The 25,887-nt window shown below is 36.8% G+C and overlaps 2 protein-coding genes across 2 annotated transcripts in view; both read left to right on the forward strand.

The window, feature by feature from the left end:
* SPESP1 (sperm equatorial segment protein 1) lies at window positions 1-25,266 on the forward strand. Its single transcript, XM_038580824.1, has 2 exons — window positions 1-216; window positions 22,098-25,266. Exons 1-2 carry the CDS (start codon window positions 147-149, stop codon window positions 23,129-23,131), a joined length of 1,104 nt encoding a protein of 367 aa, XP_038436752.1. The 5' UTR covers window positions 1-146; the 3' UTR covers window positions 23,132-25,266.
* Window positions 76-25,887, forward strand: part of NOX5 (NADPH oxidase 5) — a 110,794-nt gene continuing 84,982 nt past the window's right edge. The window contains 1 exon segment of the mRNA XM_038580823.1: window positions 76-216. The gene's annotated coding sequence lies outside the window, so the exon portion shown is untranslated.

The following is a 25,887-nucleotide window of genomic DNA, read 5'->3' on the forward strand; positions in this document are numbered from 1 at the left end:
GCGCCTGCGCGCTGGGGGCAACCGTTGCAGGGCGCCGACGGCCCCGAGGCGGCGACGGTCGCCGCAGACGCCCCCTCGTTTCGGTGCTGAGGTACCCGGCCCGGCGGCCCAGGACGTTCCCGTCGCATGGCGGAGTGCTGCGGACGATGCCCATGAAGTCCTTGGTCCTCGTAGCAGCGCTGTTGCTCTGGCCTTCGTCCGTGCCGGCCTATCCGAGTGAGTGAGCGCCCGGCGGCGGCGGCGGCGGCGGCACAGGGGACGCCTCTGAGGGAAGCCCCGCCGCCCCCCGGGGCCCTACAAGGGGCGGGGCCCGGGCCTGACACGCGGGGTACCTGGAGCTGTGACCCCCCGTGACCCCTGCGGTTGACCTCTCGCCCCCTTTGGCCAGAGTCTCTGCACGTGGGACAAAACGGGGGGGCGGGGGGCTCTGCACGCTGCGAGCCGAGTGGTGGGTTTTTTTCTTTCTTTCTTTCTTTTTTTTTTTTTTTTTTACATTTTTAAAGGTGCACACAAAAATGTAATGCCTCCAGACACGTGGGAAACTTATGACATTTCCAGTTGACAGATAAAGTTTTATTGGGACACAGCCACGCTCGTTCCCTTCAGGACTTGCCCACGGCTGCTTTCCCGCGTGAACAGCCGCAGAATTAGGTCGCTGGCCCAGAGACAGACGGGGTGGCCTGCAAAGCCTCAAGAACTTGACCCTGTCTGACCTTTTACAGGAAAAAAAAAAAAAAAGAGGAGAAAAGAAAAAAACAAAAACAAAAACGGTCTGTCCTTACCCGCTGTGGTAAAACGTGGAGAGCGTGTGGATCGTGGTGCCTGTCGAGGGCACCCACCGACCCCGTTACCCCATTAGGCGCTCCTGCGGCTCCTCCTCCAGTGCACGCGGCATTCACAGCCTCATTCATTTAAGCGGAAGTGAAACTTTAATAAGAGGACTTGTTCCCGAAAACCAGTAAAGGTCAGAAATCAAAGCCGGCCGCGGCTACTCCGTTAACGTGCGGACGTGAGGCGGTGTTTTACGTGGAGTGTCCCGTACCTGTTGTTTCACGTAGGACTGACCCTGAGCCCAGAGGCTCGTCCGTCTAGTCCATGGTGACAATTTAGTAGCGTTGGGGTTGGTTTAACCGGAAAAAAGGTTTGACAGGTAGGTGTGAAAAAAGTACCAAGGAGCGTGCCGGTTAGGAAGCGCTGCGTTTCAGAATTTGTGAAAAGGTCTTGGTTAAAACTTAGATTTAAAAAATGAAAATAAAAAATAATAATAATAAAATAAAATAAATAAATAAATAAATAAATAAATAAATAAATAATGAAAATATGGGGGACCTGGGATCGAGTCCCACGTCGGGCTCCTTGCATGGATGGAGCCTGCTTCTCCCTCTGCCTGTGCCTCTGCCTCTCTCTCTCTCTCTCTCTGTGTCTCTCATGAATAAATAAATAAAATCTTTTATTAAAAATGAAAATGCAACACAACCTGCATCATTCCTGGTAGTGAGAAAAATTCTGGATAAAGTGTCCTAGAGAACCAAAGTTAGCCCTTTAAACACCAGCACTTAACGACTGTTAGATTGTTTTAGAGATGGCTTTGTAAAATGTTTCTTCTTTACCGTAAAGAAACAGACACCCCGAAGATGACACCTTTCTTGATGTCTGATGGTCGTTATTACTAACCTCAGTTATTGCATTTTTGGTAGCTGTAGATCAGTGAGTCACAACTGACTGACATGTATGGAGACTTTAGTTGAAGTGACATTGATACGGTCACAAGGGGCACCTGGGTGGTTCGGCCGTTGAGCATCTGCCTTTGGCTCAGGTGGTGATCCCGGGGTCCTGGGGTCCTGGGATCGAGTCTCGCATGGTCCCGCATCGGGCCCCCTGCATGGAGCCTGCTTTTCTGTCTGCCTGTTCTCTCTGCCTTTCTTTCTGCATCTCTCATGAATAAATAAATCTTTTTAAAAAAATTACTGTCACATAGTACACTCTGGGATTGCTGGATCCTCACTTGAGTCAGTGCAGTCTCCTGCCTAAGTGCATCATTTCATGGCCAATTCTTTTCTTTGTGCCCTCTTCCTTAAGCTTTCTTAAGGCTTGCAGGAAATTAAAAGATACTTCTCAGAAAAAAGGGCAGTTTTGTGTTAAATATGTAGATGACCCAAGACAGAAGGAAAATATATATACAGTTCATAGAACACATCTTGAAAATGTAATTTACTTCTTTTCCACAGAAGTGTATTAAGAGATATGTAGGGCAATGTTAGTATGGGTACTTTCTCTAATTCTTTTTTCTAAGTAATTTTATTTATTTATTGGAATAAGTACACCAAGAGAAACCAGGCTTATCCTTATGTTTGATTTAAATGAGATTTTTCTTGGGACGCCTGGGTGGCTCAGCAGTTGAGTGTCTGCCTTTAACCCAGGGTGTGATCCTGGAGACCTAAGATCGAGTCCCACGTAGGGCTCCCTGCATGGAGCCTGCTTCTCCCTCTGCCTGTGTCTCTGGCTGTCTCTCTTTGTGTCTCTCATGAATAATAAATAGAATCTTTTTCAAAAAAAGAGATTTTCCTTATGTTACATGGCCACTATTCCAACATTTGTTGGCAAAAGAATCATATAAAAAATGCTCCACATAGCTTTTTATAATGAAAACTGCAGCTTTGACTTTTTTTTCTAGCATGCTAAGCTTTAAGGTTATCTTATACAGAGATCATGGGTATTAAGTAATTATATTTGTTGAAAACCTCGGTACTTCTTTTAATTGTCCATACCTTTCTAATAAGCTCAACCCAAGTTTAGCTAGTACTGGCTTAATCTAAATTCAGTTGGATATGAATAAGGCTTGGGTATACAGCAGTCTACATTCCTGTACATGCATACACAGCCTGATGGTGCTGGATAAACACTCTTTTACTATATACTTAAGTTTATATACATTCAGTTAATTTTCTTATATCTGATTTTTCCATAGTTTTGGTTTTAAATATTTTCCAAATTTAAAAATGATACCTCTTTAATGTATATGCAGTGTATGACTTGCTTTACTTCTTTTTTTTTAAAGATTTTATTTATTTATTTGAGAGAGAGAGCAAATGCAAGTGGGGATAGGGGCAGAAGAAGAGGGAGAAGCAGACTCCCCACTGAGCAGGGAGCCCAATTCAGGCTTGATCCCAGGACTCTGAGATCATGACCCAAGCTGAAGGCAGATGCCACCCAGGTGCCTCTGCTTTACTTCTTAATGAGAATTCTTGTTGCTTTAAAAAAAAAAAAAAAAACCTCCTAAAGTATCATTTACATAATAGTTATATATTTGGATACTATTATGTAATTTGCCTTTTATAATTTTAATTCACCAAATATTCATGAGCCTGAAGCTACAAACACAAGAATGTGAAATATTAGCTTTTGGGCTCTTTTTTAATATTTCATGAATAAATTGTTTTTTCCTGATTATCTCTTTGAATCAGTCAGCAAAAGTAGAGTTAATGATACAGGATTGTTTTAAGCTCATATAAGAAAACCTCTTAACTTGCTTCTCCAGATTGGTGTTTAAAGAAGACTCAATTATGTGTGTTTATTGGCATATATTTGTCCTTAGGAAGGCCTTTGTCCTGATAGACCACAAAAGGCAAGGGAGTAGTAACACAGCAAACAGCAATAATTGTTGAAATGTGTTGGTAAATACATTCAAAAGAAAAGCAGATACCTTTTGTCTCCAGTTCAAAAATAAAATTCACTACTAAGGTTGCAATTTCCCTTTACACTGTTTCAAGGCCCAAGGCTATAGCACTGGGAGGGTCTCTCAGATCTGTAGATGGAAGGCCATAACACACTTCATTAATGTTTTAGATAATGAGGAGCATGTTACCTAATAGGTGAATGTCCAGAGGGTTGCTTTTGGGGGGCATCGTAGTAGTTGCACTAGTCCGTCCTTAAAATGTTTTATCGGAAAAAAGTACTGTCTTTCTGTTCCTTTGATAAGATTTCATTTGTTTTTTTAAAGACTTCTTTTTTTCTGGTATTAGCTGGTTATCCCATTACCACTTTGTATCTTCCCTATTCTGAATGGGTTTGGCCATCCTTCCAAGGAGACAGTAGATAGAACGTAGTATTAGAGACCAAAATACCTGGGATACATACCAGATATTGTTATTTAGGTCATTTTATTGAACAGAACTAAAAGAGCTCTATTTCAAAGTCATGAGTTTGATTCTAATTAAATTTTAACATTACTCCTGGAATAATTTGTTTTTAACTTTTTATTGGAACAAAATTTGTATCCCTTTTTGTAAAGAAAATTTGGAGTGTGTGGCTGGCTTGGTTGGTGGAGCATGTGACTTGATCTGGGGTTGTGAATTCAAGCCCCATATTGGGGGTATAGAGATTACTTAAAAATAAAATCTCAGGGACACCTGGGTGGCTCAGCGGTGGAGTGCCTGCCTTCGGCCCAGGGCATGACCCTGGAGTCCCAGGATTGAGTCCCGCATTGGGCTCCCTGCTTCTCTCTACCTGTGTCTCTGCCTCTGTGTGTGTGTGTGTGTCTTATAAATAAATAAATAAATAAAAATCTTTAAAATAAAATAAAATCTTAAAATAAATAAATAAAAATACAGTTTAATGAAGCTGTTTTGGTTATGTGTTGCAGGGTACAGATCACCTCCCAGATTTATTATTTCACATGATTCTATGGGATGATTGACTCAGTAAGGCATTTCTGCCCCAAATGGTGGATTTGAGGTCACTTATTCAGCTGTATTCAGCTGGAAGCTCAACTAGGATGAGAATATCCAAAATGGCCTCTTATCTTCCAAGGTCTTTCTCTACATGACTTATCTTTCAGTAGTCTCACCCAAATGTCATTCTACCGTGGCAGCTTGCTTCTAAGTGGGAGCTGTATAAACCACCAGTATGTATGCAAGCTCTTATCAGGCCTATGCTGTGTCAGACTTGCTGATGTCTCCATAGGCCAAGACAGTCACATTGGGCAGGACCATATACACTATGGGAATACACTAACCAAGAACATAAATACCAAGAAGTGCAAAGCCATGAACTTAAATTCCTTCCCCCCACCAAGCTTTATTGAGGTTTAATTGACAAAATTCTACTATATTTAAAGTATACAATGTGATAATTTGATATATGTCTACATTGTGAAAGGATTCCCACCACTGAGTTAATTAGTATGTCACCTCACTTAATTATAATTACCTTTGTGTGTATCATCAATCATATTCACAATGTTGTACATTAGATCCTCAGGCCTTATAACTTATCTTATAACTCAAAGTTTGTACCCTTTTACTAGACTATTTCTTCTACCCCCAAACCTAAAGTTGTATTTCTTTAACTGGAACACTTAATTAATATGAACAAAATTACTTGTTTTGTCTGTCAGCAAAAATTTAAATCAACAAATTATAGGAAAACTCCTAGATGAATAATGTAATGTTTCCCTTTGTGACCATTCTTTAATCTCCGTGGTTTCTCCTGAGAATTCAAACTGCTATCAGATATTTTTCCCACTACAGAGAAGGTGTTATTTCTTTCTTCATTCAAGATTTTTTTCTTTGTCTTTAGTATTCAGAAGTTTGACCATATGTCTTGGCATGGATTTCTTTTGGTTTGTTCTGTTTGAGGTTCACTTAGCTTTTTGAATCTGTAAGCTCATGTGGTTTTGTTTTGTTTTGCGAAACTTGGGATTATTTTCAGCTGTTTTATGTCTTTGAGTACTTTTTCAGACTCACCCACTTTCTTCTTTACTTCCAAGATATGGATGACATGAATGTTAGGTCCTTTTGTTATACCCTCACACATCTCTGAGGGTCTGTCCATTTCTTTTTCAGTCCATTTTCTGTTTTTCATGTCAAGTATTTGCCATTGTTCTGTCTTCCAGTTCATAGATTCTTTCCTCTGTCCCCTACATTCTGTTGTTGAGCCTATCAAGTTTTTTTCATTTCAGTCTTTGTGTTTTTCAGTTTATAATTTCAGTTTGGTTCTTCTTTATACTATTTCTTTTGCTGAGATTTTCTAGTTATTTGCTGAGAGTTTCTATTTTTCTTTCTTTTAAAAAATGTATTTATTTTAGAGAGAGAGAGGGTGCAAGCAAGGGGTGGGGGGGGAGAGGGAGAGGGAGAGAAGCATACTCCTCACTTAGCATAGACCCTGATGCAAGGCTTGATCCCAGGACCCTTAGATCATGATCTGGGCTGAAATCAAGAGTTGGATGTCCACTCTACTGAGCCACCCAGGTGCCCCAAGACTTTCTATTTTTCAGTTGTGTCAAGCATGTCTATAATTACTTGTTCAAGCATTTTTATGATGACTGCTTTTAAATGCCTGTCAGATGATTCTAACATTTGTGTCATCTTTGTGTTGGTATCTGTTGACTGCTTTTTCTCATTCAAATAGAGATTTTATTAGTTCTTATTGTGATCATTGGCTTTTGATTAAAACCTGGACAATTTGGGTTTTATATTGTAAGACTCTGGATCTTATTTAAATCTTCTGTTACAGGGCAGCCCGGGTGGCTCAGCGGTTTAGCGCTGCCTTCAGTCCAGGGCGTGATCCTGGAGACCCAGGATCAAGTCCCACATCAGGCTCCCTGCGTGGAGCCTGCTTCTCCCTCTGCCTGTATCATTGCCTCTTTCTCTCTCTCACTATCTCTGTGTCTCAAATGAATGAATGAATGAATGATTTTTTTTAATTAAAATAAAATAAAAATTATATTCCCCCTCCTTTTTTTTTTTAACCAAAGAAGAGGTGGGAGTGGTTTAGTTCTCGTTTTTAATTCAGCTTAGAAACTATTGAATCTTTGCCCAAGATTTAAGGTGACATGTTTTTCCTTTCTTAAAAACTTTAGAGTCAGAGAAACTAGGTATATTATTGTATAAGATTTTTAATATTAGCATTTTATTACTATCATATTTTATTGTAATTTTTGGCATGCTGTCACTTTTTAGGAGCATAGAGTCTTTTATTTTTTTTTTTTTTCATTTTTGAGTAAAGTTTTTCTGGGAAAAAAATTGTTAAAACAGGTAATGCATAATACATTTTAGTTTTACCAATTAGGAAATCCCTCCAGAAACAAATAAGGGTGTAGCCTTTTGGATTTTTACAAAAAAACACATTTATATATATCCATTCTTTTAAATAGACATTGTAGAAGAAATTATTAGCTTTTTTACACCCGTTACCAATTGAAGTTTTAAGTATGCAATTAGATATTTTAATTTATGCTTGATAATATATTTTTTAAGAACATGAGACTTCCAAACATCATTTTTAAAGCTCAATTTGTTTGTAATACATTTGCATAGATAATAGAGCATTAGGTTTTCTTGGGGTGGTTTATGATGTAGTTTCACTAAAAAAGAAAAGCCACATAATTTACATGTGTTAAAAACCAATATTTATTGTTTAAAATGACTGACTAGAGCTAAAAATCATACTTTTTATTTTAAAAATTTGTAATATCTCTAGCCACAGAAATCATAATTCCTCAGCTGAGATGGGGAAATCAAACCACTCCTAACTCTTTGGTAGAAGAAAAAAATCTTATGAGGTCTACTGTCATCCATAATCTTAAATTTAAGATATTTTATATTAATTTTGTCATAGTTCAAAATAATAAAGTTATGGCATAATGAAACTGGGAAATATAGCTCAGTTTATAGAATATCTTCAATTAGTTCTACTAACTGAAATGAAAATAACATCTATTGATAAAAATCAATTTTTTGATAAAATCAAATTTTTATAAACTAGTTATTTAAAAATGATTTTTTTGTTTTATCTTTATGTTAATATCCAGTAACTCTAATTCAAAACAGAGTGATAAGCATGACATATTTTAAATTTTATTTATTTATTCATGAGAGAAGTGAGAGAGAGAGAGAGGCAGAGACACAGGCAGAGGGAGAAGCAGGCTCCATGCAGGGAGCCTGATGTGGGACTTGATCCCAGGTCTCCAGGATCACGCCCTGGGCTGAAGGCAGGTGCTCAACCGCTGAGCCACCGGGCTGCCCATAAGCATGACATTTTAAGTATATATGTACAATAAAGTACGCAAGTCACAGGCTTAATAAATTTTTATGGTTAATGTCCCTGTATAACCAATGCCTGAACCAAGTGACAAAATATTACTAGCCTAGACTAGTTTACAAGTATTGTATTTTAATGCATGCAGCTATTTAAAATCTTGCATAGAGGAGTGTTTGGGTGGCTCAGTTGGTTAAGCTATAGACTCTTGATTTTGGCTCAGGTCATGATCTTGGGGTCGTGAGATCGAGCCCCTTGTCTGGCTGAGCCCAGAGTCTGCTTAAGATTCTCTCTCTTCCTCTACATCTCCCACCACTCACTTGCTCTCACTTGCATGCTTGCTCTCTCTAATAAATAAATTCTTAAAAAATAAAGTAAGTAAATAAATAAAAATAAAATCTTTCATACAAATTTAAGTAACTGAAATTTCCTAAATTTCTTACATTTCCAAAACTAAGTTTCTCCAGAGAGAACTTACATAGAGAGAAAGACTATTCATATAACCACATGAATCATTAGGTTAACCAAATAAGATTCTTGAATATGACAGATCAAATGACTTGTATTTTTCATCTATCTCGAAGTGTACTAAAAAAAGAACAGGCTTCTTTTAAACCCTAGTACTGTAATGCTGCTACCAAAAAAGAATTGTCAATTAAAACATTAACAATCTCAAATGAAAATTAAGCAATTAGAATAGAGAATATATCAGACTGTAGTGTGTTTAACAACAAAACAGTTTTAAAAATTACACACAACCCCAAACAAGATAATTTGACTGTTCACTAGTTGGAGTGGAATGTAGTCAAATTATCCAAAAGCAGTTTCAATGTTCAAGCTTGTTATTCAGTCAGTATTTTTGTAGTAAGTTTTAATATTAATAAATTGTTATTGACAGAACCAATAATTATGTCAGTTTTAATCAAGATTTCCAACTAAAGTAATAGTTGTATGGCTTATTATAAAAGGGAATGCAATTATAATTTAGAGGAGGGTTTAAAACTCAGGTAGATGTGCTTTAAATTAATGTTAAAAGTCAATTGGTAAAGATCAGTTAAAATTAATGTCTGTACATATATATTTTTTACTTCTGTTAACCGAAATGGCCTAATAACAATGTCGCTCTGTAATGTTGTTTTTTTTTTTTTTTTTTTTCATATATTTATGGTAGTCACACAGAGAGAGAGAGAGAGAGAGAGGCAGAGACATAGGCAGAGGGAGAAGCAGGCTCCATGCACCGGGAGCCTGACGTGGGATTCGATCCCGGGTCTCCAGGACCACACCCTGGGCCAAAGGCAGGCGCCAAACCGCTGCGCCACCCAGGGATCCCCTGTAATGTTGTTTTTGATATGTGCTTCCAGCCCTCAGATTTTTGTCTTTAATATTTTCCATAAAAAGAAACTAAGACTCCTTGAATAGATAGCTGATTTCTGTCTTTTGGGAAATAAAGTACAGATTGAAGGGGTAAGGATGAGAGTGGAGCAGGAGATGGCAGGGAGTCAAGCAGCAGTAACTACCGGAGAACAAGCAAGGATCCTTTAAAAATTCAGAGGTTCTCTCAAAAGGATACAGGAGACAGCTTTCAGTGGCTCCAGCTGGCTAAGTTGTGACCATTTGAACATAAAAAAAGAAATTTATGATAACTGTTAAAAAGTATATGAGTCATAATGAAACTCAAAAGTGTAATAACTACTTTTCAAATACTTAATACTTGGGTAAATTTTACTTATATGTTTAAAAATAGTTTACATTTAATTTTATTTATGTGACCCAAATAGGCATGGTATTTCCTTACACAAAAACTAATACAAATCAGTGCTTACAAGAAGATCTTACTTTCTCCCTGTAAAATATTTATGGACATGCCCATGATTCTTTTGTCAACCTCCCCTAACCCAGAGGCTACCCCCCACACACACACAGGATTCACATATTAGAAGATATGCTGCATATTATTTCAGACGTTAATGAAATGTGTCAAGATGGTCTGTTTACACTAAGGTGCTCTCCCAACCGGTCCTGATAGCTATACCACAACAGGATGAAGAGAACTTGATGCCAAAGCCAAGTGACCTCTTAAATGTGCTTGAAACATAGAAAATTATGCTTTTTATTTTCATTTGTTTGCTTGTTGATGTGTTTGTTAGTTGTTGCTGGTGGCTATTTTAACTTTTCTTCTTGCCTTTTGTGGTTCTTAAAAAGAATGGAGTAGATGAATACATCCCTACAATGTTAGAAGCCAGGAACTTACACGCTAGGCCTTCTGCTTTCCTGGTCCAAAATAATCTTGCCCTGAGAATTTCATTTGTACCATTTGGTCCTAGGTGATAAAATGAGAAATAATTTGTGTTGCTTACTCTTCAATGAAAAATACCTAATTTTTTAGATTCTTGACTTTGTGGTTTCAAGGCCAGGAACACTTAATGACTTAAAAATGCCTAAGAGGCATATTTCAATAAAAAGTTTAATTTTTTTTAAAGATTTCATTTATTTATTCATAAGAGACACAGAGAGAGAGGCAGAGACATAGGCAGAGGCAGAAGCAGGCTCCCCGTGGGGGGAGCCCAATGCAGAACTTGATCCCAGGACCCTGGGATTACAACCTGAGCCAAAGGCTCAATCGCTGAGCCACCCAGGTGTCCCTTAGTAAAAAATTTAAATGTTGATCAAATGTAATAGCTGTTAGAGAAATACAAGTCAAAAACTCAATGTGTTACGACTTAACCCCACCAAGGGTGGCTAGTCAAAAGGACAGATAATAAGTATTGAAATGATAGGGAGAAATTGGAACCCTCATGCATTGTTACAGGTGGGAATGCAGCTGCTTTGGCAGTTCCTCAAGGGTTAAACATAGTATTACCATATAATTTAGTAACTCCACTCCCAGACATGTGTTCAAGAGAAGTAAAAACACACATCCACATAAAAACTTGTACATGAACATGACAGCATTACCCATTATCACTAAAAAGTAGAAACAAGCCAAATGTGTAGCAACTGATGAATTCATCAACAAAATGTGGTATGTCCATACAATGGAATATTATTTGACCATAAAAAGGAATGAAATACTGACATCTACTACAATATGGATGAGTTATAAAAATATTATACTAAGTAAAAGAAGCCAGTTACAAAAGAACTCATTGTTTGATTTAATTTCTTTGAAACATCAAGAATAGGCAAATCCATAGACAGAAAGTAGATTAGTGTTTGTCTAAGGCTGAGGGAAATGGGGAATGGGTTTATTTGGGGGATGATGAAACTGTTTTAAACTTAGAGTGTGGTGATGGTTGCACAACTGTGAATATACTAGACACCATTGAATTGTATACTTTACAATATATAAAAGATAAGTTATGAAGATATTTTTTTTATTTTTTTAAGATTTTATTTATTCATAGATACAGAGAGAGAGAGGCAGAGACACAGACAGAGGGAGAAGCAGGCATCATACAGAGAGCCTGACGTGGGACTCGATCCAGGGTCTCCAGGATCACACCCTGGGCTGCAGGCGGCGCTAAACCGCTGCACCACCAGGGCTGCCCAAAGATATTTTAATCATAGTAACCCTTAGAGATTTTTAATCCCCAAGGTTGTAATTTACTTAAAGTTATGTTAATGAAGTGTTACCTTAGAGATTAAAAAAAATCTAATAAAAGAAAATTAACAGAACTTAAATTTAGTTAAATTTATGTAATCTAATTTTGTATTAGGCCATTTAGTAAAGGCCAGTTAGAAGAAGTGTAGGGGGGCAGCCCCGGTGGCTCAGTGGTTTAGCGCTGCCTGCAGCCAAGGGTGTGATCCTGGAGACCCCTGATCGAGTCCCATGTCGGGCTCCCTACATGGAACCTGCTTCCCTCTCTGCCTCTCTCTTTCTCTCTGTGTCTCTGATAAATAAATAAAATCTTAAAAAAAAAAAAGTGTAGGGACTTTCTGAAAATTGGGGCTATTTAACTACAATATTTATAATGTTGATAAACCTCAGACTTAGAAATTTAGAAAAATATAAAAACTGCTACCTTTGCCTAAAATAAGAGAACTTTTTTTTTAAGTCCAGATTTTCTCTCTAATAATTATTGGACAATTAGCTAAGAAACGAAACCAAACAAACAAAACTCCAAACCAAAACAAAAGACCATCTTTAGACCAGCAGATTTATTTTATTTATTTATTTATTTATTTTTTTAAAGATTTTATTTATTTATTCATGAGAGATACAGAGAGAGAGAGAGAGGCAGAGACACAGGCAGAGGGAGAAGCAGGCTCCATGCAGGGAGCCCGATGCGGGACTCGATCCCAGGACTCCGGGATCATGCCCCGGGCCAAAGGCAGATGCTCAACCACTGAGCCACCCAGGCGTCCCCCAGCAGATTTATTTTAAACATAACGTGGCATTTAGTTTTCTTCTACAGCATTCTTATAGAATTTTATGAAATTTTTCTTTTACCTGTGATTATTTCCTTAAGATAAATTAGTGGAGGTACAATTAATTTACATACTTGCCAGCATTTGGTTCATCCATTCAGTCATTCATTTAACCAGTACTTTTTGACTGTCTGCTATGAGTGTAGGCACTGGGTAGATCGGGGGATATAGAGAACAAAGCAGACATGGTCACAGCTTGCAAAGAGCTCACAATATGTAGTAGTTAAAAAACATTAAACACATATAGCTAAGATTATCTTAAATTCTGTAAAGAAAAGATCAATTTGCTAGTGAGAAACTACTGAAGGATCTGGGGATCATAAAAGAAGTAAAGTTACTTTTTTTTTTTTTAAAGTAGGCTCCACACCCAACCCAGAGCTCAGTGTGGGGCTTGAACTCATGACCCTGAGATTGAGACCTAGGCTTGATCAAGAGTCAGATGCTTAATTGACTTCCAGGTGCCCCAGGAAGTTACTTCTTTTACTAAGAAAATAACTATACATATGCCAATTCTAGGTTTTATTGTTTTTAAAATATTTTACCTACTTGACTGACAAAGTTTGTTTTTAACTTGCATTTCTTTTATGAACAATGAACTTTAGCAACTTTTCATGCTAACTGGCTTTTATTTCTTAGACTCTCTTCTGTCTTTAATTGGCCATTCTATGAGAAGGAAGTACTTATTTTGAACAGAAGTTTTGTATTGATTGTTGATTGAAGTTTTATATTGCATTGCTCATTTTAAATCAGATTTTATTACTTTCCTCAAAATAAACTCAAAACTAACTTACTTTTTGCTTCTGTGTGAAGTGAATATATTATATATCATTGACTGTCAGTTTCTGCCCACACTTTGTAGTAACAAAAATGTATCAAATTTGGATCAGTTTTAGATATTTTTCCAAAGAAGACATAAGACGGCCAACAGACACATGAAAAGATGCTCATCATCACTGATCATCAAGAAAATGCAATTCAAAACTACAATGACATACCACTTCACAACTCTCAGAATGACTAAAATCAGCAAAGAAACAGGTGTTTGCAAGAATGTGGGGAAGGCAATCCTCTTGCACTGTTGGTGGGGTTGCAAACTGGTGTAGCCACTGTGGGAAATAGTATGGAGTTTCCTCAAAAAGTTAAAAATAGAACTACCCTACAATCCAGCAATTGCACTACTAGGTATATACCCAAGGGATACAAAAATACAAATTTGAAGAGGTACATGCACCCCGATGTTTATAAAGCAGCATTATCTACAATAGCCAAATTATGTAAACAGCCTAAGTGTCCCATCAACAGATGAATGGGTAAAGGTGGTATTTATATACAATGGAATATAACTCAGCTATAAAAAAAAAAAATGAAATCTTGCCATTTGCAATGATATCGATGGAGCTATAGAGCATTATGCTGAATGAAGTAAACCTGTCAGAAAGACAAATACCATATGATTTCATTTGTATGTGGAATTTAAGGAATAAACAAGCAAAGGGAAGAGAGAGAGATGCAAACCAAGAAACAGACCATAGAGAACAAACTGATGGTTACCAGAGGGGAGGTGGGTGGGGGATTGGTGATATAGGTGTTGGGGATTAAGGAGTGCACTTGTCATGATGAGCACCAGGTACTGTATGGAAGTGTTGAATCACTATATTGTATACTTGAAACTAATATTACACTGGAATTTAAATAAAAATGTTTAAAAAGTGAAAAAAGTTTTTGGATCAGTTTTTTAAAAATTCTAAATACATCTTAAAATATGAAAGGGATTTTCATCCAGTTGACAGAGCAAAATTTCACATTTTATTTACATATTGATTGATTGTATTTTAATATTTACATGTATTTTAAAAGAGGGTTGTATTCCTTCAGGACATTTTTTTTTTTTTTTGGTGGTTCTATTTTGCCAGAATCCTTGTGTCATCTTTTTATGACAATATTGTGTAATTGTTATGTGTACCTGCTTTGAAATAAGCCTCTGTCTGAATGCCATTATTACCACCTACAAATCAAATATAATCTTAGGCAAATTACTTATCCTTTCTAAGTGTCCTCATTTTCCTCTTTATAAAAACCCTCCACATTCAAAGCCCGTAGTGCAATGGCTGGCACATAGTAATTGCTCAGAGCTATTATGGTCTTTTCAATCACTGTCTTCCAATTTTCCCCTTCAGATTTCATGCCACTTTTTTCCCTACATTTGTTTTACCAATTTGTTAACTTTCTTATTAGTCCTGTCATGTGACTAATTATCCCTGTATTGTTTCAAGAAGAGAAGTGCAGACAGTCTCAAACACATCTATGACATCCATATCTGTGATTCTTGTTAAACCTTAAGCCTACTTATGAAGGAGCCATCCTGCTTACTAGAGGCACTGAAAAGCAACATTACAGTTCCTTAAGGCGGAAGGGGTTCTTGTCTTACCCACATTCTGAGACATTGGCTGTGTTTGGTTGGATCAATAGCTGGTAAAGATAGGGATATTATAAAGCACACCAATGTAAACTACACATATCCAAAGTATAGAAACAACTTCTAGCAGAGTAGTCTGGTCTTTGTAAGAATTTGAATTTTGTTCATCTTTCTAGTAACTTCTAAAGAATGGGAAAAAGCAGGTTTTCATACTGGCCAAGGCTATTTGTCAGGACATTTGAGGCTTGACTATCTTTTACAACCTTCCCTGCAAACATTTGTAGAAAGATCAAATTGATTGGCAAGAACAGTCCTGATTAGTGGAACTGAGAAGTCAGTATGAACTATGTAGAGGTACATAAGTAGGAGGTGGGAAGTGTGTGAGGAGAGAATAAATTCAACATTAGAACAATATGGACGGGATCTCTGGGTGGCTCAACGGTTTAGCACCTGCCTTCAGCACCGGGCGTGATCCTAGAGATCGAGGATCGAGTCCTGCATTGGGCTCCCTGCATGGAGCCTGCTTCTCTCTCTGCCTCTCTCTCTCTGTGTGTATGTGTGTCATGAATAAATAATTTTTTTTAAAAAAAAAGAACAATATGGAGACAGAGTCCACGAAGAAGAGAAGAAAAACAAGGTAGAAGATAGGGTGCTGTATTGTTCCACAGCCATGAACAGGCTTTTTAATGTTGCCTAAGTAACAGTATAAAGGGATAATGAGTACTTCAAATTTTTTTAGGAATCAGCCAACAGAAAGGATCTCCTTTTTCTGTCCTTTGACAATCTAATTTACCTAATAGTAACCTGGGTGTCCTCTTTACTGCTCTGAGAGGGATGAAGCTAAATGATTAAAAATGGAATGTTTAGCAGCCTGTAATCTAATGGCAATGCCTTTTTGAAAGCATTTAAGACTTTGTCGACTATAGATTTTAGATGTGCATGTGAAAAGTGACCCGGAATTAAAATTTCTCCAAAACAGACATAAAAAAATTTTATTACGGAAAAACTTAAAATATATACCCAAGTAGGAAGAGTGGTATAATCTGCATGTATCTATAACCAGCTTCAACTACTAACCCATAATTTTGTTTCATTGATATGACCACTCATGGTCCTTTCCCCTTCACATTCCTGGTCCCCCTTCCCAACTTCTCAGACTTGAATTTTTTTAGAAACAAATTCTATACATTGCATAATTTCATCAGTAAATATTTTAATATGAAGCACTGAAATATAAGTAAACACAATAACACCGAGAATTTCTCCTAAAAAGATAATAATTCCTTAGTATTATCAAATATCTGGCCAATGTTCAAACTGCCCTGATTCTCCCTCTTCTAGTTTGTTTGGTTGAAGTGGGACTCAAATAAGATTCATACGTGTAATTCATTGATATATCTTTTAATTCCATTTTAATTATTTTCCTCCTTAATTTCTATTTTTGTCCTTGCAGTATAATTGTTGAAATTGGGCCAGATGTCTTATAGTTTCCCACAGTCTAGATTTTGCTGATTATATCCCTGTGGTCTAGTATATATCTTCCTTTGCTGTCCCAGGCATTTTCAGCATATTGTTTGTTAGATCTAGAGAGACCTGTTAGAATCAGGTTTTGACCATTTTTGCAAGACTGCTTCATAGGTGGTATTGTGTTCTTTTATCAGGAAATACATAATGTCTGATATATATCTTTTTGTGATATAAATAATCATTGATATTGATAATCATTGCAAATGTCACATAATTATAGGTGACTTCTTCATTTCTTAGAATAAGTTTATAAATTGAAACTTCCCTCAGAGCTATTTTTCCATATGCAGTTGGGTCTGTTTCTGTATTTCCTATTTTGTTCTATTCTTCTGTATATTCATGTGCAATGCTATACTATTTTTATAACAGAGGCACTATAATAGATATTTTAATATCTATTGGGGCTAGTCCCTATTTTTTTGGCTATTCTTACTCATTTTTCCTTCCAGATGAACTTTTCTCTAATTCCAGAAAACAATGATATTTTGTTAGAAGCATATTAACTGTACACATTAACAGGGAAAATATGACATCTAAGCATCTTTATGATATTGAATCCTCTTGTCTAAGAACAAGGTATATCTTTCCATTTACTGAAGATTACATTCCTTTATCATTTTTCTGTGGCTGCTATAACAAATTACCATAGACCTGGTGACTCAAAATAACAGAAATTTATTTTCTCATAGTTTTAGAGGCTATAAGTCTAAAATCAGTTTCACTGTAGCCAAAATCAAGGTAAAACAGAGCTGTGTTCCTTCTGCAAACTCTAAGAGACAATATTTTGAGTGACTCGTCTAGCTTCTGGTAGTTGCCAGCATTCCATGTTTTATGACCCCTTCGCTCTGATCTTTGCCTCCTCATCCATATTACCCCCACCTCTTCTGTGTGTCCAACCTCTGTCTGTCTCTCTCTTATAAAAATGTTCATGATTGGATTTACAGTCTAATGAGATAATCTAGGATAATCTCCTGTCAAGATCCTTAATTTAATCACATCTGCAAAAACCCTTTTTTCTTATAAGACAACATTTACAGGTTCCAGGGATTAGAACCTGATTTCTGGATGCCTATATTTAGCCTAATGTAATTACTCCTATAGATTTTGGACATGTATTTTTAAACTTATGATTAGATACTTTCTCTCATTATTTGTTATCAAAATATCATCTTTTAACTGGTTTATGTTTGTATATTGATTTTTGTATGTTGATTTTATAACTTGCTACTTTACTAAATTAAATTCTCTTACTCCTTATAGTAGCTTTTCAAAGGATTCTTTTGTGTTGTCTAGATATCTATTTGTATCATCTATACATAAACATAGTTTAACCTCTTTCTTACCAATTCTCATGCTTCCAGTTATTTTCTATTGTCTAATTACATTGACTAATACCTTCAACACAATGTTAAATAGTAATGGAGATATTAGTATCCTGATCTTATTCTATGTTTTTACATATATATATAAAGATTTTATCTATTTACCCATGAATGACAGAGGGGGGTGGGCAGAGACACAGGCAGAGGGAGAAGCAGGCTCCATGCAGGGAACCCAACGTGGGACTCAATCTCGGGTCTCCAGGATCACACCCTGGACTGAAGGCAGCGCTAAACCACTGAGCCACCCGGGCTGCCCTTATTCTATCTTTATCAGGAAAGCTTCTAGTGTTTTTTATAGAGAGGATCCAAGGCATATTTTTAATATGTATATTTTTTAATTTGAGGGATTTAACTTTATATTTTAAGATGAGGAATTTCAGCAATTATCTTTAAAGAGCTTTTATTTATTTATTTTTCTTTCAAGGGCTTTTAAAGAGTTTTTCAAGATCTAATTTATTTGGTTCTAGGAGATTAAAGGGCAGATGTAGTATCTTAATTTCATAGTTAAGTAAATGTTGAGAGAAATTAAGTAATTCCCAAGGTTATGATGCTAGAAAGTGATACAGGCAGGACCAGGATCAAAAAAATTTTTTCACTGCTACATATTTATTTTACTTAATATTTTCCTCCAGGAAAACCTGGAGGAAGGACAATGCATTAGATAGATTCAAGACAATGTGTTACAGACCTATGAGATAGATTCAGGACAATGCGTTACATACCTATGAAAATACATACATAAGCTATTTTCCTTTCTAAAATGTGAGTTTTAATCGCTTTACTATAGTAAGCGATTGGGTGTGTGTGCTTGTGTATTTTTAGAGTAAAATATATATAAGTAAGTGTCAAGTTCCCTTTAATGATCAACTTTAATCTCATTTCCTCTCCTCAGAGGCAATGTAGTATAAACTCTGAGGGTTGTGGGGTTTTTGGTTTTTGTTTTGTTTGTTTGTTTTGTAATGCTAGTGCCAAACTTAAGCTTTGATCGTAGAGGCATTCATTTAAAAGAGCTGTCCATGTCAAAGACCCTTAGCTTAAACACGTTGCCAGCCACTTGCCTAGATAAAGAGCCGCGCCACCTCTCCCTACTGAGGCTCCTTTGTTTTGGAGACTTATTAATTGATTTTGATAACTGACTTTTTGGGCCAGGTGTTTTTTCCTCTTCCTGAGCTTCAAATTCATGCTCTTATGTTTTAAATTCATCAATAAAGAGTGAACCCTAGGGCCCCCACATTTGACCCTAACAAAAGGAGAACCCTTGGCCCATATGCACCCTCTACCTCCCACCACCCTCTCTCTGTCACTGTCTCTGGCTCCTCTGCTTTCCCGGCGCCTGCGTGGGTGCGCTCTCTCTCTCTCTCTCTCTCTCTCTTCTCCTCTCTGTTTTTCTTCCTCCATCTCCCTCCACCTCCTGCTGTGTGGCCACAGGTGTGCTATGGAATTTCCAGGTCTTATAAGTAATAAACCTTTATTTTTCAAAGTTTCTTGAGAGTTGTTGCTGAAGGGTGTCTTGCAATCATAGTAAGAACCACGTGGGTCAGCCCAGTTGTAACATTGATTTGAAAAGGGGGAATATCTGTGAGTAGCTCACTCCAGGGCCCAGGTGAGTGCCACCAGGCATTTCTAGCCTTAGGCCTTACTAAGGGATAGGCAGAGACTGGCACAAAATAAGCAATAACTTACAAGGGTTACGTATGTTAGCCTTCTAGTCCATGTTTACAATTCCACAATTCATAGACAAAATGCATGATAATGTGAAGGTGATTTTAAGAAAATTATTACAATAATAATAATATATCAAAATCTACCTCCTTTTTTCGCCTATCATCATCGTATGGATCTTGACGTATGCAAGGCTTTTCTAAGCATAACAACATAAAATGCAGAATCTATTTTTTTTTTTCAGAATCTATTTTTAGAATCTAGCTCTCCAAACAAGTCTGGTGTCTTTCCACTATCACTTTGCCTCACAGTTTAGTTCTCATTAAGAAATTTTTTTTTTTTAATTTTTGTTTATTTATGATAGTCACAGAGAGAGAGAGAGAGAGAGAGAGAGAGAGAGAGGCAGAGACACAGGCAGAGGGAGAAGCAGGCTCCATGCACCGGGAGCCCGATGTGGGATTCGATCCCGGGTCTCCAGGATTACGCCCTGGGCCAAAGGCAGGCGCCAAACCGCTGCGCCACCCAGGGATCCCCCATTAAGAAATTTTTAAATTAAAAAAATACTTTCAATTTTGCCTGGAGAGGGAGGATTTAGGTAGGAGTTATGCATTAGAGTTTGGTAAAATGGGACTTATTTTCTTGAATTAAGTCAATTTATATCCTTGATAGTGGCAAAATTATTTCAAAATGACATGTAATACAAAAGAACAGCAATTAAAATTAAAAACTATCTTAGGAGAGGGGAGTTGAGCAGAGTTTCAGAATATATTATTCAAAAATCTTTTTTTGTTTTCCATGTTGGCTTCACCAACCACTCAGATGCAGCAAAATACCAGTATAAGTAGAACTGCCATTTTGTTTTTAAGAGTTAAATGTTGATGATTTAGACCAGGAATTTGGCAAACTTTTTCTGTAAAGGGCCAGATAGTATTTTCAGGTTTGTACACCCTATGGTCTCTGTTGCAACTACTCAATTCTATTGTTACAACCCAAAGCAGTCATAAATAATACATGAACAAATGGGCAAGACTGGCTGGGTTCCAATAAAACTTTATTTACAAAACAACTAGGTGGGAAATAAAGGAAAAAGAAAAAAATTAAATTTCCTTACAACTTACAGCCCATTCACAAGTCCTTGAGACTGGCAGAGTGACTTCCCTCCAGGAACTCAATTCCCTTGATATTGATAGTTTGCTAAGGGCAAAAGGCAATCTTAGCTTAACATTATCCCTGCCTCCTCTAAGTCTCCTTTAACATATAATAATAGTTCCTTTGGAAACTTACTTTTTCTCTCCCCTCCCCCGCCCTCCTCAAGATATATGTTAGCCATCATCCTTCATGTGTATAGCCCACTGATAATACATCTGAAGGGTCTCATGGCTAAGGTTTTACTAGATAGTAATAAATGACCTTTTCCTAACAATAGCTAGCCCCTTCAAAGTCCTGGAAACCTTCCTACCAAATTCCTTAAAGACTTATACTATCCCTAACCCCCTCCCAACTTGAAACTATATAATCAGCCACCCCTCAAAATCCCAGTGCAGCAATTTGTGCCCATGGGTGCTGTCCCTGTGCTTTAATTAAACCACCTTTTTGCACCAAATATGTCTCAAGAATTCTTTCTTGACTGTTTGCTCTGAACCCTAACATTTCCACATCAGATATGACCCACAGGCCATAGTTAGATCTGTTTTGTTTTGTTTTGTTTTAAGATTTTATTTATTTATTCCTGAAAGACACACAGAGGCAGAGACACAGGCAAAGGGAGAAACAAGCTCCTTGCAGGGAGCCTAATGTGGGACTTGATCCCCAGATCTTGTGATCATACCTTGAGCCAAAGGCAGATGCTCAACCACTGAGCCACCCAGGCATCCCCCATAGTTAGATCTTTGCTGGGTTGAAGGCAGTAGTATACTGGTAAATGATCAACAACTGGCTTTTTGGAGGGACTGGTAAGCCCAGATTTATAGCATTTGTCTATTCACATGACGTAAATACTCCCACCATAGTTGATTTCAGGGTATGTATTTGGTGTTACTGAACAGGGACATAGAAAGAGATAAAGAGTGGTACACTATTACATAGCATCTCTACCATACATCTACACTAGATGTAAATAACCTCAAGGCCATAGGTAATAGTAAAATGACAAAAGAATAAGAAGTGATGAATTTTGGATATTTTTGTTACCTTTATTTTGAATACAGTGTATTTTAATTATAAATTAAAATTATTTTAAATAATGTCTATGTTTAACATTTGGCTCACAAAATTCCTTAAAAATTTAATGACTGGTTTTGGTGAGCCAGTATGAACCAATTCTAGCACACCACTGTGGTGAAGGATATAATAAAGAATTTTGTTTTAATAATCTGCCTACTGAATCATATGGAAGAGTAAAAGCAAAAAAATACAGAGAATTGTGTTAACATGCAACTTTTGCACTAATCTTGTTCATCTGTTAATCTGAAAAAAATTTTTTTTTTACTTAAGTGGGAATCAACTGAGTCAAAGGCAAGGTACTTTCTTTTTTTAATCTTAACTTTTAAGTGATAGCATATGAAGTCAATTTGGGTCAGTAATTCTGTCAATATGTTATATATTATATTAAGTGTTATTTACTGTTTGATTTTTTTTTCCTTAAGGCATAACCGTGACACCTGACGAAGAACAAAACTTAAATCATTATGTAGAAGTTTTACAGAACCTAATACTAAGTGTTCCTACGAAGGAGCCAGGTCATGAGAAAAAATTAAAGTCTCCAAATAATGTTTATTCTATAGGACCGAAGGTATCAAAATTAAAGGAGATAATCACACATGGAGACTCTTCAACTGAAAATGATGTTTTAATCAATGCTGCTGGTGAAGAAACCACAGCTTCCCCTACTGGAGGCTTCACACTGGAAGTAAGCAAGAGAAAACCTACTGAAGTTACAGCATTCTGGTCAATTAAACCAAATAATGTTTCTGTTGTTTTACGCACAGACGAACCTTATATTATAAAAGAGCCAGAGCCAGAGCCAGAAACAAAACCAACTGAGGGACCAAAGCCATTGCCTACTATTACCAAAGACTACATAAGTCCAGATGCCACCTCAGCCCATCCATCTGTCACCTCTTTAAATAGGTACACTGACATGGATACCATCACAGAACCAGAAGACGTTCCTCAGCTCTCAGGTGAATACGAAGTGGACAAGCCTGAGTTACAAACATTTGTAAGACAGCCACAGCTTTTGAGTAATGATGACATTTTGAAAAAAATTTCAGATATTAAGTCACAGGTACAACGGGTACCTCTTGCTGAAAGCCTCAAGCCAGAATACAGAGAGGATATTCGAGCCTCTAGAGAGCATCTAAAACGAAGCCTTGCGTTAGCAGAAGCAGCAGAACATAAACTACAAAAAATGTACAGATCCCAGCTATTACCAGTAGGACAAAGCAGTAGTGGAATTGAGGACATTGAAAGTTTTATTAACATGCTGTACAATTCCAGATCTAAATTACCTGAATATTTAGATATTAGATATGTTCCACCAGAGATGAGAGGAAAAGCAACTACAATATACAATGCATTGAGAAAAATATTATGTGTAAGTCGACTAGAAACTCAAAACCTTATTAGGGAGTTATTAAACAATAATATAAAAATGTTAAACCTACTTGATATTCCATGACAAAGTTGATTTAAGGGAACTGTGCATTTGTTTCATTGGAGAAATAAACATATTAGTGATTCACAAGTTGGATGAAAATATTTTCTATCGTTGTTGAATGTGCTAACATCTTTACATGTCATATATTATAAAATTTTCGTATGCCCTAAAGCTGAATAATTTAAAATAAAATTTTGGTTCAGGAGTTTGTAGTTTTTTTTCTCATTAATTAAAAATTGTGAAGATCTAATCTTTAAAATGTTTAAGCTTTGATTTTACTTGATTAGTTAAATTCACCCATTTTATGAGTTAAGAGACTGTGTGCAATCTGTAGACTGTTTTAAATAATTGAATATAAATATAAAATTTTAGTACATATGGTCTTTATTACTCTTCCAGAGAATCTGAGTTTTCTGCTTGAATAGCAAAGTTGGAACTTGAATCAGCACTTTTATTTGTATATCTGTCTGTCTCCTTTGAAAGGTGGATGATATATGAAGGTACATCCCTGTTTCTTTATTAAGTACTTTGGAGTATCAGTGAGTGACTGTAACTTGGATTTGAAATGTAGCCATTCTCACTCATTTCCTGTTGTTTGTTTTGATACCTATACAGTGAAGCACTGCAAATCTTTTATAGGAGTATGACTAACATGATTAAGGTTAACTGGGTAATATTGTGATTATGGCGCATATAATTTCTCTTTCATGATTTGACCAGCATTATATTTAAATTCATTTATCTATTCCTTCATCAAACCAGTCATTTATAGTTCAGTGGAGATTTATTGACTTTATACTATGTGCAGAACAAAATGCTAAGCTTTGGGGATATAGTAAGACCTATTTCCTTCTCTCTTGGAGATTGTATTATAGGAGGAAAGACAAGACATTAAATAAATAACTTCGATAATTTTAAATTCTCAGTTGTGACAAGTTGTTACGAATCTGTGAGAAATTTGACCTCACCTAGACCAAAAAAATGCTACCTAGAAAGTAGCATTTAAGGTGTGATCTGAAAGGTAAGAGTGTGTACACAGGGAAGCAGCATTCCAGGCAGAGGGAGCAGCAAGTGTGATGCTCTGAGTTGGGAATGAGTATGGCAAGTTCAAGAAGTAGCTGGAGTGTAGAAAGGTAAGGCCCTTCCACAGAACACCTCAAGGTGAGCTGGTGAGGTACATGGGATTGGAACAGACTCTGCAGGACTTAAACTGTATACGTATTGACAATGCTGGCTGTTCTCCTACGATCAGTGAGAAGCATTTGTGGATTTTAAGCAAAGGATGGGTATGATTAAATTTGTGTTTTTAAAAAACCACTCTGGCAGTGGTTTTGGAGGTAGATTGAAGTAGAAGTGCACTAGGTAAAGGGCAAATTTAGTTTGGACTTGTTTGAAAGAAGTGTTCATTTAGGGACGCCTGGGTGGCTCAGCGGTTTGGCGCCTGCCCTACCGCCCTGGAGTCCCGGGATTGCGTCCCACATCGAACTCCCTGCATGGAGCCTGCTTCTCCCTCTGCCTGTGTCTCTGCCTCTCTCTCTGTCTTTCATGAATAAAAAAAAAAAAAAGTGTTCATTTAGAAGTAGATTCAGCAGTGTTTGGTGATTGCATGGGCATGGAGACAGAGTAGCAGGGTTCAAAAATAATTCCTCTACAGTTAGCTATATCATTAAAAAGCCCACATAGGTTTTGTTTCACAGTAATACTCTACTGTTTCCTGTTGCTTGTTTTTTGTTTTTTTTTTTAACTGTGTGTATTGCTTGTTTATAAAATTAATTTTACCATGGAAGATTTCAAGCATGTGAAAAAGTAAACAGATTAATGTAATAGACGTATGTACCTAATGTCCAGTACAACAGTGACCTACTAATGACCAGTCTTGTTTCACTGAAACCCTCACCCTTCCCCCTTTCTCCTATTTTATGTTGAATTAAATCCCAGATACTTTTTCATTTCGTTTGTAAATATTACAGTGTGAAGCTCTTTAACTCTTTTTTAAAAAATGACCACAATATCACCACACATACAAATTTAAAAATTCTTTAGTTTATCATCAGATATCCAGTCATTGTTCAAATTTCCAACTGTCTAATAATTTTTTTAAATTTAGAGTTTGTATGAATCAAAGATCCAAATAAAGTTCACACATTGAGATTGGTTGATTTGACTCATAAGTCTTTTAATCTGAAGAGTTTTCTTCCACTTCTCTCCCCACCCCGAAGCTTATTTATCAAAGAAATTGGTCATATGACCTATAGTTTTACACCTATGGATTTTGCTGACTGTATCCTCATAATGTCACTTAGTATGTTTTCCTGCCCTCTGTATTTCCTGTATATTGATAGATGAATCTAGAGAGGCTTTATTAGACTCATGTTTGTCTCTCTTTTTTTGGTCAAGATAGTATAGATCACCTAGTTGTGTTTACTTTTGTATTTATAGAGCAGTCTGTGATGTTCATTACCTAGATAGAATGTTGATCAGGTGTTGCAAAATGAACATAACATGCCTTCCTGATTAGCGGGAATATCTCTATAATGAGACCCTTCCCCCTCTATTATTTGATTCCTAGGGGTCCAGTGTGTATTGGAAAGACATCAAATCTTTCTCTAACAGTTTTCAAAATAATTAGTTCATAAAAATCCTTCAATGGTGACCTGCTTTTTTCAATTAGATCTTTATTCTTTTGGAACAGTTGGAGGCTTACAGAGAAATTGATCAGAAAATAGAGAGTTCTCACATGCCTCTCTCTAGTCTACCATAGTTTCCCCAATTATTTA

This window comes from Canis lupus, chromosome 30 (assembly GCF_011100685.1).
Source record: "Canis lupus familiaris isolate Mischka breed German Shepherd chromosome 30, alternate assembly UU_Cfam_GSD_1.0, whole genome shotgun sequence".
Classification (NCBI taxonomy): domain Eukaryota; kingdom Metazoa; phylum Chordata; class Mammalia; order Carnivora; family Canidae; genus Canis; species Canis lupus.